Below are 15,073 nucleotides of genomic sequence, written 5' to 3' on the forward strand. Positions count from 1 at the left end.
TACACATGACGTAGCTGTGATGTTACCCCATACGCATATCAACACATAAGAGCATCAACCACCAGCAACAATCACACCAAATAAGCATCTTACTTAACACTTGGTTTGGTTTTCGAATCCAAAATGAAGATCGCTCTCCTCGGCCCAACAGGGCAGATCGGCCAAGCGATCATGCGCGCCCTCCTCACCACCACTCCCCATCATGTCCTTCAGATCGCCGCACCGCAATCCGAGTCCTCCGCACGCGATCAAGTCAAGAGCTTCACATCCGACCAGAGTCAACGTCTGTCAACTGCAGTCGTCGACCTCCTTTCCGCCACACCCGAGAATCTCACCCCCCATCTGACCGGCGTGGAGATCGTGATCAGCGCTCTGAACGGCAAAGCACTGGCCGCGCAACGAGCCGTCCAGGACGCCGCGGCCCACGCAGGCGTCAAACGCTTCTACCCGAGCGAGTATGGGATGCACCACATCTACCGCCCCCCAGGAGAGGATGATCAAATGGGATACTTACATCCTGTACGTTCCTCTCCATTTTCGAACCATTCCAGACGATCGCCTCAAGCTAACCACCCCCCCCCCCCCCAGATATGGAACCTCAAATCCACCACTACCGAGCAATGCCTCCACCACCCGGCCATCCTTGCCGGCAAGATGAGCTACACCCTTATCGGCTGCGGCGACTTCTACAACCAATCCCGCGAAACCACCTGGTGTCCCTGGGTCAACCCCGATCCGCCCGACACCTACACCCTCCACATCCTGGGGGACGCGGACGCCAAGGTCGACTTCACGCACATCGACGACCTCGCCGCCTTCCTCGTGGAGACCGTCCAGCACCCCGAGATATCCGCGAACCGCACGCTGAACTTTGTGAGTGATCGCATCTCGTACAACGAGATTGCGGCGCTGTTGGAGCGGTTCTCGAGCAGGACGGTCAAGAAAGAGGTGTGGCCGCTCGAGGTGATGCACCGGGTGTGGAGGGACCCCGAGGGGGCGATCCCGCCAGAGGTGAAGGGGAAGAGTGTCTTCCCGGATGACTTTTGGATTCTGGTCAAGGGGATGCAGGGGGCGGGCCGGTCTGTGAGGCCGCCGGGCGAGGTGCACAATGGGCTTTTTCCGGGGGTCGAGGTCAGGACCTTTGAGAGGTATTTTGGGAAGATGTTTGGGGAGAAAGATGTAGAGATGTAATTGGGATTCTGGCTGCAGTTAGAATGGTAGTACTGATGTATGCTGGTGATTATTAAAATATGCTGGTGTGTTTGTGAGATGTTAATAGTTGATCTGTGGAGTGGAGTGATTGGGATGTTGTGTAGTTTTGGTGGCTTGCAGAGTATACAATTAATTAGTAGTGGTGGAGGTGCTATCATCTTCCAGGTTCCCCTCTCTCAACTACTTCTTCTCCACACACTTCAACTTTCCACCCACTCACTCACCCACACCACACCACACCGCCTGCCTCACTTTTGGCCTCACAATGTCTTTGCAGTTCAAACATTTTCTATCAATGCTTGAACAATCTCATCACGGGAGGCTCAAAGTCACTATGTGCAATATTGCCAATACACCACGCATGCGCCGTCATCGAAAGCCACTATTGAATGCGCCAGATGTCATTCCCAGGCTCTCTTCCGCCCTTCCTCACACCACCCGCAATCCAGATCCTTCCACTGAGTAACATGAAAGGAGCTCTACCTTCCCCTCAGACACTAATGCAGCTCATCTGCAGCGTGGTCCACCCCAATTGCAGCTTTACCCTTTCCAACACGGCCAACCCCGCCAGCCACCAGGAACCAATCCACCACGGAAAAACCAGGACGCAACCCGAATAGCTTGACTCGAGTGGCTGCGAGGCGCACATCACAACCTGATAAAGTCGTCTATAGCCTAAATAGTGTACACAACTTCCGAAATGTTTACCACCCCCTCCTCTGAGCATGCCACAAACTCGCCAGCAAACCTGGTATGGGTTCCACCTACCTGGTCATCGTGTCGCTCTTTCCCCCATCTACATACAGGGTTCTTTCCTCGACCCCCAAAGACCCCCGCTTCACCAAGTTCCCAACAATATAAGTAGCGATCGTCGTTCCCCTCGCCGCCATCATGGCTCCACTTGCGGTCCCAGAATCATTCCACTACTTGTATTTCAGGGCCATTCTTGAGGATACTGAGATACATCTCATCCAGTCACTATGTTGGTGTCTTCCTTGACGGTGTTGGCGTTTATGTCCAGGGCCAATGCCCTGGTCCGGCAGGATGAAGTGGTACGCGCATCTGGATCAAATCCACACTTTTCTTCGTGCTTCAAAGGCTGAATGCAAATAGGGCCGCGTGCCTGCCCTGGGCTGGAATTCGTGGAACGCGTTCAATTGCGAAATCGACGCAGATAAGATCCTCACGGCCGCCAACGAGGTCATAGATCTAGGGTTGAAGGGCCTCGGTTACGAGTACATCAACAGTGAGCTCATATACTACCCTCGAGCCCTTTCAAGGCTCACGCTGCTAATTAACTACACGCCATCTTAGTTGATGACTGCTGGTCCATCAAGTCCGGACGCAACACAACCACTAAGCGCATAATCCCGGACCCTGATAAGTTTCCCGATGGAATCTCCGGCCTGGTGGATCAGATCCATGCGCTGGGTCTGAAAGTTGGCATCTATAGCAGTAGGTTCATACCCCTACCAAAGCAAGACGTGTACGGAAGAGAAAAGCTTACGCATCACAGGTGCCGGTCTGACCACCTGCGCTGGCTACCCAGCTAGTCTGGGGTATGAGAAGGTCGACGCGCAAACCTTCGCCGAATGGGGCATTGACTGTAACGCACCTATACCCTAACCCTCCGGCTCGTCCCCTTCTACCTTCCTCAACTAATTGTCTCAATTTAGACCTCAAGTACGACAACTGCGGTGTCCCTACCAATCAGACCGACCAATACACCGCCTGCGTGCCCGACAGCACCAACGGTGGTCCCTACCCAAACGGCACCTGCCCGGGACTTGCAGACGCTGCCCCGGCCAGGTACGACTGGTCGAAATCGACGACGGCGAAGCGCTATCAGGCCATGCGCGACGCTCTTCTCAGCGTGAACCGGACCATTCTCTACTCTCTTTGTGACTGGGGTCAAGCCGATGTGAATGCCTGGGGAAACGCAACCGGCAACTCGTGGCGCATGTCGGGCGATATTACACGTAGGGCTCCCTTTTCTTTCCCAGCACCAGTCTCCCCTGTCAACCTCGTCCTTCCTCTCCTCTCTCCTCATTCTTCCCCTCCGCTCCCTCCACGAATCAAGCACTAACCAGAGAATGCAGCAAACTGGACCCGCATCGCCGAAATTGCCAATGAGAACTCCTTCCTCATGAACTACGCCAATTTCTGGGGGCACCCCGACCCGGACATGCTAGAAGTCGGTAACGGGAATCTGACGCTGGCTGAGAACCGCGCCCACTTTGCTCTCTGGGCGATCATGAAGAGCCCTCTGATTATCGGCACTCCTGTATGTTTTTGCCCCTTAGCACCCTGAAACCCCCCATCCTTCTCCCCAGCAAACTCATCCACTACCCCAGAGCTAACCTCTTGGATACAAAAAGCTGGATTCAATTGACGCAGCCCACCTGGCCATCCTGAGCAACAAGGACCTGCTCGACTTCAACCAAGATCCTCTAGTAGGCCGCCCCGCCTACCCCTACAAATGGGGCTACAACACCGACTGGACCTTCGACCCGTTGCACCCGGCCGAGTACTGGTCCGGGCCGTCGTCCACGCTCAACGGGACGCTGGTGTTGATGCTGAATTCGGAGGATCGCACCCAGATCCGGACCGCGTACTGGAAGGAGGTGCCCGAGCTGCAGGGGAGACACCGCGGGCGCCGCGGGACGGGGTTCCGGGTGCGGAATGCCTGGACGGGCAATGATCTGGGATGTGTCCGGGATAAGTATAGTGTCAAGCTGGCGCCCCACGATGCTGCTGTTCTGGTGGTGGGCGATGCTTGTTAATCATTTGTTCTGTTCAACATTTGATGGCCGGGCGGTGGTGCCTCAATTAGTCGAGGAGTGGTAGGTTGCTTAATGCTAGGCACAGACAGGAGATAGTAAGATGGGGTTTTCAGCAGAAGGAGGAAGGAGGGAGCATGTCATGAAAAAGCGGTGGTTGATGGTGACACAGTCATGTTTTTTTATCTTCATTGTTTTCAACAAGGTGGTAAAAGCATATCCTGATATTTTCCGGAACCATTTTCCAAATGTCCATTCCACCCAATCCTGAAGAAAGGAAATAGATCAACGAAAAGAAAAATAAAGTAAATACCTAAATAGGAACTCGTCCGCACCCAGTGTCACAGACAGCCAGTAGGGGATCCACATCTACTACAACACGACCCACGAGAGCCCAGGTCAAATTGCCCCTCATTACAACATTATCCGGGGTTACCGTACGTATCCCAGTTGACACAAGCATACAGCATGAACACCCCCCAGCTTCACCGCCACAGATCCTGCCGACTATCGCGTCGCCAGCCGCCACTACTCTTGGGCCGACCGTCCTCATCCTCGACCGGCACGGCCAGGAACCCGCCGAACCCGTTCCCGACCAGGACACTCTTGCGCGCGTCGCCGCCCCAGGTGCGACTCAGCTGGGCGTCGTGGAAGCTCACGGGCCGCGTGGTGCTGGCGCGGCGTCCGCGCGTCGACGGCGGCTCGTACGGCGTGAAGTTCCACTCGAGCTCGTCCAGCCCCTTGCTGTACACGTTCAGCGGCTGGGCGAGACCCCCGTGGAAGAACTGCGGGCCCATGCCCTCGCCCTCGCCGCCGCCGAGCAGCCGCGGGGGCGGGGCGAGCAGCAAGGTCTCGGGGAAGCTCGAATCGCGGACGTACAGATCCCGGAGCGCGGGCAGCGCGTGGGACATGAGCGAGGAGATGAGGTAGGTGTAGTAAGAGGCGGCGATGGGCGGGAGGTTGCCGGTTATGGGGCTGGAGGGGGAGGTGATCTCGTAGTGGAGGAGGGCGAGGGAGCGGGAGGCGAGCGGGGGCACGCGGTTGCTGTCGACGGGGAACGAGCGGGTGACTTCCTGATTGACGGAGAAGGAGCGGAGTTGCGGCGCCACGGAGAGGATCTGGTGGTAGGTCGACGGGAGGACACCGGTCGAGGAGAGGGTCAGGGAGTGGAGGGTTTTGCGGTTGAGGGGCAGAGAGAAGAAATCGACAAGCCCGCTTGCCGTGACGTTCGGGGTATCGCGGAGGGTGAGGCGCTGGACGGCCGGAAACGGGGGGAGAGTATCGGAGTAGGAGGGCGAGAAGGCGGAGTCGTCGAGCCAGGGCAGATCGTCGAGGGTGAGATCCCGGAGATGGGGGAAGGAGGCGAGACCCATCCGCAGGATGTGCGGCTCGATCTGCAGCCGGGATAGCTCGAGCACTTCCAGATTCACCCAGAGCGGCGACTCGGGTAACTGCGAAAAGCTGCCCTCGGCCCCGTGGCGGTAGCTCATCCGGCGAAGATCCTGGCACCGACCGATGAGCTCCTGCTTCAAGGCCAAGCACGATGGGTCGTCGCTGAAGATGCCGGCGGGGAGGTCGACATAGCGCAGATTTGGCAGGACGGAGATGGTGCGGGCGATTTCGCTTTTGCTCGCCTCGCGAGTCATGTATGGCATGCGGAGAGAGAGGACCCGATGTCCCAGATCTGACGATTCCCGCACAGTCTGCATAAAGAGTCGGAGTCGGACCTGGGGCGCATCGATGGCTTCCCCGTTGCGATTCAGGAACGAGCGTCGCTTTCGTTTGGCGGATAGTTCCACTTCGAGTTCGCAGTAATGGACGGGGTCAATGCGGACGTGGGAGTATCTAAGCAGGAAGAGATAACTCGTTAGACGTGTGCCTCGCTGAAGATGATCGCTGGTACCTACAGTAAAGCCCGGGCTTCCAGATACCAGCGCTGACAGACCAAGGCGCAGTGGGCCAGGTCGCGCATGTCACAGAGCATGCAGCCATCCTCGGTCATGGACTCTTCCGATGTTTCATAGCTGTCGTCAACGGTGTGTGGACATACGGCGGCGAAGATGCGGTGCAGAATCGGTCGTGGGAGGGATTTGGTCAAGTCTTGGTTGGAGGTCGATCGGGGATAGGCGTCGACGTCGGTGCGGAGATGGTCGTAGGTGGCCGCATTCCCCGCACTGTGGTTCCTGGAGGAATGTCTGCGAAGTCGGCTCAGAAGACCCATCATGCAAGATCCACCACCGGGAAGGACATGGATTGGGGGAGAACTGAGGGGGATGAGAAAGGCGAGTCGATGCCTCGCAAAAATGACACAGAAGAAACCAAGTAAGAGATTAAGACAGACAAGAAGGTGAAAGGACGATCGGAGTTTGGAGATAAAGAAGGCTGAAACGCGGATGGAGACAAGCTAAGCGAGAAGCGGAGAACAAGAAGAGCAAAAGAAGCCGGACAGGATGAGATGAGTGACGGCGAGAACGGGGAGGAAGAGGTATAATTAAGCCCTGAGACTTGTAACGCGAGAGCGGTCTTCATTCGATGCACAAGAGATGCATGCACCCGCCGGTTCGTTTGGATGTGGGAGGCGGGGAGTCGGTGATTGGCATTTCTCGCTGTTTCTCCTCAAGCGAAATGACAGGGTGTCGCCCGCCAAGAGTTCCCTATATTAAGGGCGGGGGTTTCAGGTTGAGTTGGGTGGAGGAGAATGCTTCCGGACACCGAACGGGTGGGTTTCATCTTGCAGGGGTCAGATCAGAGTGAAGTGAGGACAGACTATCAGGATATCTTCCGAGTGGTGAGAGGTGAAAGTTGTTGTTTGTTGGTGTGTTGGAGATATTGATGTTGTTTTCCGAAAGGGGGGTGGGAGGAGGAAAGCTGAGGGAAGAACAAGAGGGAGGACCAATGCGGCCTAGTGTTTACTTCGTTTTGCTTGACAATCACAAGATTTTCGGTTCCATGCAGCCATGATTAGAAATGTATTACTTGCTTAACTAGTTATTTCCTTGTCCCATAGTCACTCACCCGTTAGACTTGCGAAACATCGGCGAAAATGAGTGAGTCGAAAGACCATCAGCATCCTAATCAACCCTGAGAATGGGAAATACACCGCCACTATTTCCTTGCTACTACTTGATCAGATAGAGATGTTCTGTCCTAAGATTCTAGCATTGATGCCCCAGCTCTTCACAAGATATCCTACCAGCCACAACGACAAACGGGCCAGCCACGCTTCGTAGTAGCTGCATCACTTGTGCTGTTTCCTTGCCTGCCTCACCCCTTTGCTTTGCCCTCTCAAAATAATTTTGACCAGGAATACCAAGATCTTTACATCTGATCCTCTTCGTTACATATCATGCTACACGAGCCATCGTCGTTGGTCATGAAGCCAATGCTTGCTCGAAGTAAATGCCTTGGTAGGCTTCTTGGGCGATCAAAACATCCACTGTACGGCACAGCACTTCCAAGAGATACAACAAAGTTCCCAACCGAGAAGATTCGGAGACACACTGCAACACCTTCAGAAGGACCATAGAGAAGATATCAGGTTCATACATACATTACATCCGAAGACGAAGCTTCCATGTAAGATCCAGCCATCGCAGCGATTCCCCCAAGGTAGGTTGACAGCCCGATTTATTCATAGTAACAAGCCACTAACCAAAACCACCCACCAGCAGCAACCAGCCAGGCCTTAATTAAGCTTATTTACGATGGCTCAATCCTTCACCCCCAGAAAACATTCCAGACCCTTTTTTTCAGTCACAAGTACCTCAACAACCGTCGCAATAATTCTGTCATTTTGCCATTCTGTGTCCAAGGCCCCCCCTTTCGTCCGTCATCGAATACATCGTCATGACATCATCCGCAGTCCCAGACCCTGCACAGAAAAAAGCCCACGGCGGTCTCTTGTATAAATAGGAGAGACTCAATGAGAGCTACTCGACATTCAGTTTTGTTGTTCAATCGAATGACAATCCCAGTTTCTACATCCTCTGTGATATGCGATCGACGCCCTTTCGACTCTGCGCCCCCATCCTTCGCTCAACCCCCAAGTGTTATCTCCCGGCAGCAGCAACAACAGCCCGCAGCACTCAATTCCCCCGCTTCATCCCAACGACTCACGCCCGCAAGAACGCAACCGGAATGTCGGACAAGCCCGAAGGCACTAAAGACATGGCCCAGCGGCCGCCCTACCAGCACCGGTCCGCCGAGGACTTCGGTGAGGTCAAGTGGCGCGGCAAGTGCCAGTGCGGGCAAGTCAAATACAAGCTCAACAAGGAGAAGCCTCTCAAGGCCAAGTTCTGCCACTGTCGCGGGTGTCAGATGACCCATGGTGAGTTTGTTCGCGATGGAGCAGAAAGGTGCTGCGGATGATAGCTGACTGGGAAACTCCCCCGCAGCTGCCCCCTTCCAATGGGCCGCCATCTTCCACAAGGAGAACCTGCTCTTCGAAAAGGGCGCCGAGGGTCTGGCATTCTACTCCTCCACCAACAAGACCCGGGAATACTCCCTGCCCACCAAGGTCTTCTGTTCGTGGTGCCGGTCGCCGATCATGGACGAAGGACGGAATGTCTGTCTGCTGTTCCCGGAGTCGATTGAGTGCGGAGACACCGACGCAGAGCGTCTGGAGTGGCGGAAGGCCTTCGAGGTCGAGTAAGTTCCATGTTCTTCTTGTTCACCCGAGCGGGGGAGTCGTAGCTGTAGCTGCTCGTTCCTTGACTGACGCGGTACTCTAGTTGCCATATCTTCTACAGCCAGCGGATTCTAGAGATCCCAGATGGCAAGCTCAAGTGGGCTGGGATGGACGAAGACAGTGAAAAGGTCGATGATATGGGCAAGCCCACGGAATGAAGATCGGTGATCGTATCCTTTGGGGCTTTTACTAAACTGTGACCACACTGGACCACGTACACGATTTGGGTCAGCGATACGAGTCAGACGAGTGCATGATAAATGATCATCATGATTTGTAAATTAGGAAATTCCGAGTTATTTGTCATATGTTAGACAGAAAACGTGATCAACATGTGAAGAGACAGACCAATCACATCCCTTGTAGAAGAAACATGCTGGTGTTCGGAAGGCCGCTGTCAGGCTGGGCGTCGTCGGCTGCCTATCAGGCGCGATGGAAATGTGATGGTGCTGCATGCTCATGTCAACCGATAACCCCGGCCCGATGTCACCCTAGGCAGGGGTCATGCTGGTCAATCAGTCAACGGAATTCCAGAACCCCTGATGTGTGGAAAGCTCGTCGGAATAAATCAACTTTGGAAGTACATCAGTCGGTATAGCGCGGGGTTGGTCAGCCGACGCGACTGACCTGATGATTCGAGATACATCTATAAGACTGCTCTCCGCAACGATGCCAATAACTAGGGCCCCAAGATCCTCAGCCCAATGCACGTATAGACCAGTCCACGATGTGGCCAGCACGCCGAAGCACCGTGCTCGCGGCGTTGGCCGCCCAAGCCCTAGCCGTCACGCAAATCACGGACGAGGAGATGCGAACCCTGCTGAACCAAGATGACGGCGTCGAGCTTGCGGACCGCTACGCGCCGCTCTGGTTCTTCGGCCAAGCCCTGAACGAGGAGCCCTGCTACCCGACCTGGGCCTTCGGGGGCTCGCCCGACTCGCCCGACGTCTACAACGCGGCGCACCAGACCGCACCGGCGCCGCAATGCGAATACCCCGACGTGGGCTGCGAATGCCGCAACCCGGGCGTTGACGCCGGGAATCCCGGCCCCGCGTCCGCGTTCCCGATCTACTACACCGTGCAGCGGTGCAATGAGACCGATGTGCGTGTGGTCTATAATCTCTTCTATGAGAAGGACGGGGCCAAGGTGCTCGACCTGATTGACACCGGGCATGACTAGTGAGTGTACCGGGCAGCATTCTGTAGTTGTTTGTCTTTCTGCAACGTCAAAGGGCCTAATCTTCGGAGATGTAGTGACTGGGAAAGAGTCATCATTGTGCACTCGCGCGACGCGAACGAGCTGTGGGCGCCTTCGCGCGCCCTGCTGTCGGCTCACAGTGGCTACCATAATCTGGCCTGGAGCCAGATCCATAGCACGCTGACGAGTGAGGAGATCGCGGCTGGCGACGCGCGCGCGCCGGACGGGGTGCGTGGGAATGACCATCCGAAGGTGTATGTCTCGTGGTCGAAGCACGCGCATTTCGATACCAGAGACACGATCTGGGTCGACCCGATCAGCCAGTCCACGGACAATGCATTTCGCAGTGACGATTGGTGGTACTACGTCGAGCAGCAGTACTATGTGAGTCTTCCTTTCGCTTCGTTGATTCGGCTAACTGACAGCGGGAGAAAAAGATTCGATCGGACAATTCCACCGAGGCAGGGAAAGCCTTGGGCGGCACGGATTGGGGATCGGCGACCAGCAATCCTCCTTCTGTGCAGGCAAGCGTGTGCTCGGCTTCATGAGGAAGGGGGCATTATTTCCTTGAGATATAGAGTTGCAAAGAACCATAAACTTTCCTTGCCATTTCATGAAGACAATGTCTAGTGTTTAGTGTTGACGCGGCCCAGCCTGTAGTGTTGCAGCGATAGATAAATGCGCGGATCTCGCGAATGACGTCGACGGGTCTTCTCCTGTCTTCTCCCCCCACCTGAAATCCGTTCCTCTGCCTAAGTAGCTTCACTTCTCAAACAAAGTCAACACCGCCAACCTCACCTCCTTCCCTACACCTCCATCAATCGCATCGTACGTAACTCTCTCTCTCTCAAAATCAATTGACCCTTTCACTCACCCACCACCTACCACAATCCTCCACCAACCCAAAAAACCATCTCCCATAACCCCGCCCCCGAAAGAACCATACTAACCCCCCCCCATCTCCCAAGAATCAACAGTACAATGTCCTGGTTCCAAAAATCCTTCACCCTCCCCTCCCGCTCGCGGGGCAGCTACCTCATCACGGACCAGGTGCTGTCCGAGCTGCCGGAGATCCGGGAGTACAAGGTCGGCCTGCTGAACCTGTTCGTGCAGCACACCAGCTGCGCGCTGTCGCTGAACGAGAACTGGGACGAGGACGTGCGGGCCGACATGAGCGACGCGCTGGACCGCATCGCCCCCTACGACAAGAAGGGGAACCTGTATCGCCATTCCGCGGAGGGGGAGGATGATATGCCGGTTTGTTTAACCTTTCTCTTGGGAAATTGGGTAGAGGGTAGTTGGGGATGATGTGGGCTGGATGCTAGTACTGGTGATGTTGTTGCAAGAAAAGTGGAAAGAGGCTAATGTGAGGCTGGGGCAGGCGCATATCAAGTCCGCGTTGGTCGGGGCTTCGGTGACGATTCCGATCACGAACGGTCGGTTGGCGACGGGGACGTGGCAGGGGATTTGGTATTTGGAGTTCCGCACGAGTCGGCACTCGCGGAAGGTGGTGGCTACTATCCAGGGTGAGAAGGCGTGAGTTCGAGGGGTCTAATGGTGGGTTTGCTGTGAGGGGTGGTATATAGCTTCGAACCAACCCAGAATGGAGAGATACGAACGATTCTGTGTTCTCGTGTAGTATTGATGGGAGTAGCTTCTCGTGTGGTATCGATTAAAGTAGCCAAGGAGGTTACATCGACTTTTATGGAACGGTTCGTTCTAACAACTTCATTGTCTGGTACATCTGTACAAGAGCCTGGGGGCCAAACGGGGAAACAACAAGCAAGAAAAGAAAAGTCATCAACGCCAAAGGGAGAAAAAGCAAGCCATTCTTTACCGCTGCTCGAAAGCACTATCAGTCACACGCTGGCTCTCGTTCACCTCGGCGGCATCACCAGTGGGCTCGAGGGGGTAGCTGGTGGCGGGGAGGGACTTGAGGTATGCGCGGTGCTGCTCGTGGGCCTGAAGTATCATCGGATTAGCACTCTGCAACGGTACAACAGCACGGTAAAATGACATACGAAGGGAAGACCGCAGTAGTTGCAGGTAGCAATCTCGGGCTTGTCGGTGTTGATGAAGATCCGGGGGTGACCGAGGGGACCGCCGCCGCCGTCACACTCAACAACCCGCTTCTTCGTCCAGCGCACAGGCTGCTTATGGATGAGCTCAATGGCGGCATAAGGTTGGGGCTAGCACAGGATAACGTCAGTCTCCGGGTTGATTTGATATTCCCTTGTCGTTCGCTCCTTCTTGGCTCATTCCAACGTCCTCTCCTGGATCCAATGGCTCGGGATTTCACGGACCTGCATCTCCATTATCGTCTGCTCGAAGCGAGGGCCGACCATGGCCTTCTCTCTGGGTTGCTGGCTGGCAGCCCAGGTGGTGGCCCGGTTGGGAGCCTGGAGCTTGCGGGTGCGCTCCGCAATCTCGGGGGTCTCCTGCAGGGGCTTGTCCCATGCGCCCATCGAGTCGACGGGAGTGGCATTGGTGGCCGACACGTTCGGGACGGGCTTGGAGGGGGTCGGGTCGTTGGCGTGCAGGGTGTTTTCGCTGAGACGAGGGACAGTGGTCGAGTAGCTGGCCCGGGCGACGACCCGAGGGGTCCAGGCGGTAGAAAAAGCCGCGACACGGCTGCGGACGCAGTTCATCATGCTGGGCGAGATTGGGGTCCCAGAGAGATTGAGAAGAGGTAGGGCGGGGGTGAGGGCGGAGGACGACAATGGACAAGTCCGGGTCGATTGCAGGAGACTGGAGGAGGATTGCAATAGTGAGGTTTCCACTACCACCACTCAATGGTGAGAGTCTGCGGGCGGGAGCTGGCAGCAGCGGAATTAGCCAATCGGCGCCGCTCCTGCCGCGGATGCGGTGGGATTCTGCCGCCCGCGATTTTCTTTGCTTTGCAATCGAGTCTCTTTTGCTGGTCCTCGAGTTGCACGTTTCTTTAGGCGGCTGCGGCTTCGGAACTGTCGATATTTTTCTTTCAACTTCACTTCAATTCAGGCTCTGCTCGACCTCATCGCCGTCATGTCTACCCCATCGACACCTGGCGCAAAGCCAGAGAAGACCATGTCTTCTCGTCTTCTGACGATGAAGGTATGTGGCTGACTGCGACCTTTTATTTCATTATATTTGCGCGCGATGCTAACTTGCACAGTTCATGCAACGCGCCGCGGCTGAAAAGTCCACGCCGCAGTCTTCCGGTGAGACTTCCACTACGCCGATCTCGAAGCGTCAAAGACTTTCGACTGGATCGGTACAAAGCCCATCGACCCCTCAATCGGACATGGATGCTGTCGCAGCCGCCCTGGCTGCCGAGGAGGAAAAGCGGAAGGAGGCGCTTGCTCGACAAGCCGCGGAGTCGGGTGATACGGAATGGGTCCTGGATTACGGGTTCGACGCACCTGCACCCCAGCCGTTTATCGTGGCCGACAGCTCCTTGGATGCGGATGATGACGATATGGTCTACGGTGGTCGACAGGCCTATGGCAACTACAAGCGAAAGAAGAAGAGCGCGGTCAGTGCTACCGGTCCCTATCATATGGCAATAGTCGATGCATACTAACACGCATAGCAGGTCGGGGGAGATGAGGAGGAATCTGATGAGGATGACGACAGCGAAGCTGACCCTAACGATATGGACGCCATGATTAAGAAAGCAAAGAAGAAAGCTCAAAAGAAGGAAAAGACCAAGCCTCAGCCCGTCAAGCTTTCAGCACTGACGAGTATTTCCGGAGGACGCCATGGAGGCGGCGGCGGCGGCGGCGACAAGAAACAGAAGAAGCGCAAGCACAAATAAATACAAACATGCATCGCGACACAGTGGATCATAAATCATACATGACATGGACTTTTATCGATATTCTGTGGATCTGGCAATTCTTCCGTGGATACTCACAATTCTTGGCGATCTTATGGATGGTTTGGTCAAGGCAGGGGAGAACGACTGTGTCGACAAATACTCCGTCACCAGAATTCGTCATCCTGCAGCAACCAGCTCGAAACCTTGCCGTTCACGGTCTCATTATCGGGGACATTATCATTGTCTGCAGTTCTATAGAACCGCACTCTGCGTGGAGACTCTACAGGTGTACCGCGCCCGGCCTCCCCGCTCCTCCTGCTGCTCGTCTTGCTGCTAAGCTGCCTGCTGTGTGATGAGTTGATCAGGATAACATCTCTTCCACTGGGTCCCGTCCAGGTGGATTTATCCCGATAGGAAGGCAGTGCTGTGGGCTTTTTCAGGTTCCGAGAAGCTCGGATATCTATAATGCTCGATTCGTTGGAGTGGTGGGGTCTGCGCACTTTATATAGTCCATCAGGCATTCTTTCAAGAGTGAGGATCCGTGGTGCTTCAAGGTGGCACTTTGATTGGGATTTTGGCGCAGCCTCTTCGTGGCGTTCGTCTGGGCGAGGAGTTTTCTGGATCTCGATATGGAGGTTGGTCTTCGCTCTAGCAGGATCTGATGCGACTGGTATGTCTTTACAAGTCAGAAGGCGGCTCTTTCTCATCAATGGATATGTTCCAACCTCGTTCTTGAACTGATGAGTGACTGGACGATTCTTCCGCTTCGCGAACACTCTGGATCACATAACCTGGCGGCAGAAGGACCCTGGTAGCTGTGGGATCTTGTTGACGTCGCAGACTTCGCAGCCGGCCGTTCCTGGACTCCACCCAGCTTTCGTAATCCGGGGTCAAGCCGCAGAGTCCCATATGGTTCGCAGCGAGCATAGAAAGTGAAACACGGCGTTCTGTTCTTGATGCCGTCAGTCTGGAGAGCCATGAGAATCTAGAAACTCTGCTTCAATTAGCTGCTTTCAAATATACATACCTGACGACAAAAGCCAACACTCGATAATCTCTGCGGCATTGATGCCTTGGAGTTCTAGTGATCGGGATATGAGGACGGCGTAGTCCCAACCTGCCTGATGTGGAAATCACATGGCAAAGTGAACCAGCATCTAAGCCAGGCCATCACCTCAAATGCAGCAACTGAACTATACCACCTGGCAGGTAGTAACTCATCTCGCAGGTTCCCAAACAGTTGAGAACTAAATAATTCGTTACCAAAACACAAACCCAAGCCCAACGATACATCCACAAAAGCATCGACCGAAAGTCTAGCACCATACACACAGTAACCCCCAACGCCGAGAAAGCCTTCACATTAGCAAAACCAACACCAGAGCCCCCTGCCCCCT

The 15,073-nt window shown here is 55.1% G+C and overlaps 9 protein-coding genes across 9 annotated transcripts; 6 read left to right on the plus strand and 3 right to left on the minus strand.

Annotated features, from left to right (window-relative positions):
- Positions 1–61: 61 nt before the first annotated feature.
- Positions 62–1,360, plus strand: BO72DRAFT_530727 (NAD(P)-binding protein). Its single transcript, XM_040950317.1, has 2 exons — positions 62–519; positions 589–1,360. The coding sequence occupies exons 1-2, from the start codon at positions 124–126 to the stop codon at positions 1,189–1,191; spliced, it is 999 nt and encodes a 332-aa protein (XP_040797814.1). The 5' UTR covers positions 62–123; the 3' UTR covers positions 1,192–1,360.
- Positions 1,361–2,066: 706 nt separating this feature from the next.
- Positions 2,067–4,236, plus strand: BO72DRAFT_224691 (glycoside hydrolase family 27 protein). The gene is made up of 7 exons (XM_040939802.1): positions 2,067–2,264; positions 2,326–2,458; positions 2,527–2,667; positions 2,729–2,818; positions 2,889–3,191; positions 3,312–3,496; positions 3,591–4,236. The coding sequence occupies exons 1-7, from the start codon at positions 2,193–2,195 to the stop codon at positions 3,993–3,995; spliced, it is 1,329 nt and encodes a 442-aa protein (XP_040797815.1). The 5' UTR covers positions 2,067–2,192; the 3' UTR covers positions 3,996–4,236.
- A 134-nt stretch (positions 4,237–4,370) lies between these two features.
- Positions 4,371–6,370, minus strand: BO72DRAFT_224724 (F-box domain protein). Its single transcript, XM_040939803.1, has 2 exons — positions 5,900–6,370; positions 4,371–5,837 (listed from the first exon to the last, which is right to left on the minus strand). Exons 1-2 carry the CDS (start codon positions 6,214–6,216, stop codon positions 4,478–4,480), a joined length of 1,677 nt encoding a protein of 558 aa, XP_040797816.1. The 5' UTR covers positions 6,217–6,370; the 3' UTR covers positions 4,371–4,477.
- A 1,759-nt stretch (positions 6,371–8,129) lies between these two features.
- BO72DRAFT_386229 (GFA family protein) lies at positions 8,130–8,837 on the plus strand (the record flags this gene model as incomplete). Its single annotated transcript, XM_040941620.1, has 3 exons — positions 8,130–8,319; positions 8,387–8,639; positions 8,723–8,837. 3 exons carry the CDS (start codon positions 8,130–8,132, stop codon positions 8,835–8,837), a joined length of 558 nt encoding a protein of 185 aa, XP_040797817.1.
- Positions 8,838–9,266: 429 nt separating this feature from the next.
- On the plus strand, positions 9,267–10,604 carry BO72DRAFT_451336 (uncharacterized protein). The gene is made up of 3 exons (XM_040945459.1): positions 9,267–9,858; positions 9,934–10,261; positions 10,315–10,604. The coding sequence occupies exons 1-3, from the start codon at positions 9,407–9,409 to the stop codon at positions 10,423–10,425; spliced, it is 891 nt and encodes a 296-aa protein (XP_040797818.1). The 5' UTR covers positions 9,267–9,406; the 3' UTR covers positions 10,426–10,604.
- Positions 10,605–10,612: 8 nt separating this feature from the next.
- Positions 10,613–11,498, plus strand: BO72DRAFT_451338 (YjbQ family protein). The gene is made up of 3 exons (XM_040945460.1): positions 10,613–10,705; positions 10,846–11,134; positions 11,259–11,498. Exons 2-3 carry the CDS (start codon positions 10,859–10,861, stop codon positions 11,415–11,417), a joined length of 435 nt encoding a protein of 144 aa, XP_040797819.1. The 5' UTR covers positions 10,613–10,705; positions 10,846–10,858; the 3' UTR covers positions 11,418–11,498.
- Positions 11,499–11,589: 91 nt separating this feature from the next.
- On the minus strand, positions 11,590–12,634 carry BO72DRAFT_451341 (zinc-finger domain-containing protein). Its single transcript, XM_040945461.1, has 3 exons — positions 12,181–12,634; positions 11,899–12,066; positions 11,590–11,839 (listed from the first exon to the last, which is right to left on the minus strand). The coding sequence occupies exons 1-3, from the start codon at positions 12,526–12,528 to the stop codon at positions 11,711–11,713; spliced, it is 645 nt and encodes a 214-aa protein (XP_040797820.1). The 5' UTR covers positions 12,529–12,634; the 3' UTR covers positions 11,590–11,710.
- A 267-nt stretch (positions 12,635–12,901) lies between these two features.
- On the plus strand, positions 12,902–13,673 carry BO72DRAFT_499703 (uncharacterized protein; the record flags this gene model as incomplete). Its single annotated transcript, XM_040948860.1, has 3 exons — positions 12,902–12,970; positions 13,032–13,391; positions 13,452–13,673. 3 exons carry the CDS (start codon positions 12,902–12,904, stop codon positions 13,671–13,673), a joined length of 651 nt encoding a protein of 216 aa, XP_040797821.1.
- An 83-nt stretch (positions 13,674–13,756) lies between these two features.
- Positions 13,757–14,883, minus strand: BO72DRAFT_224858 (uncharacterized protein). Its single transcript, XM_040939804.1, has 3 exons — positions 14,704–14,883; positions 14,402–14,628; positions 13,757–14,352 (listed from the first exon to the last, which is right to left on the minus strand). The coding sequence occupies exons 2-3, from the start codon at positions 14,601–14,603 to the stop codon at positions 13,841–13,843; spliced, it is 714 nt and encodes a 237-aa protein (XP_040797822.1). The 5' UTR covers positions 14,604–14,628; positions 14,704–14,883; the 3' UTR covers positions 13,757–13,840.
- Positions 14,884–15,073: the final 190 nt, after the last annotated feature.

Source organism: Aspergillus fijiensis, assembly GCF_003184825.1.
Source record: "Aspergillus fijiensis CBS 313.89 unplaced genomic scaffold BO72scaffold_55, whole genome shotgun sequence".
NCBI lineage: Eukaryota > Fungi > Ascomycota > Eurotiomycetes > Eurotiales > Aspergillaceae > Aspergillus > Aspergillus fijiensis.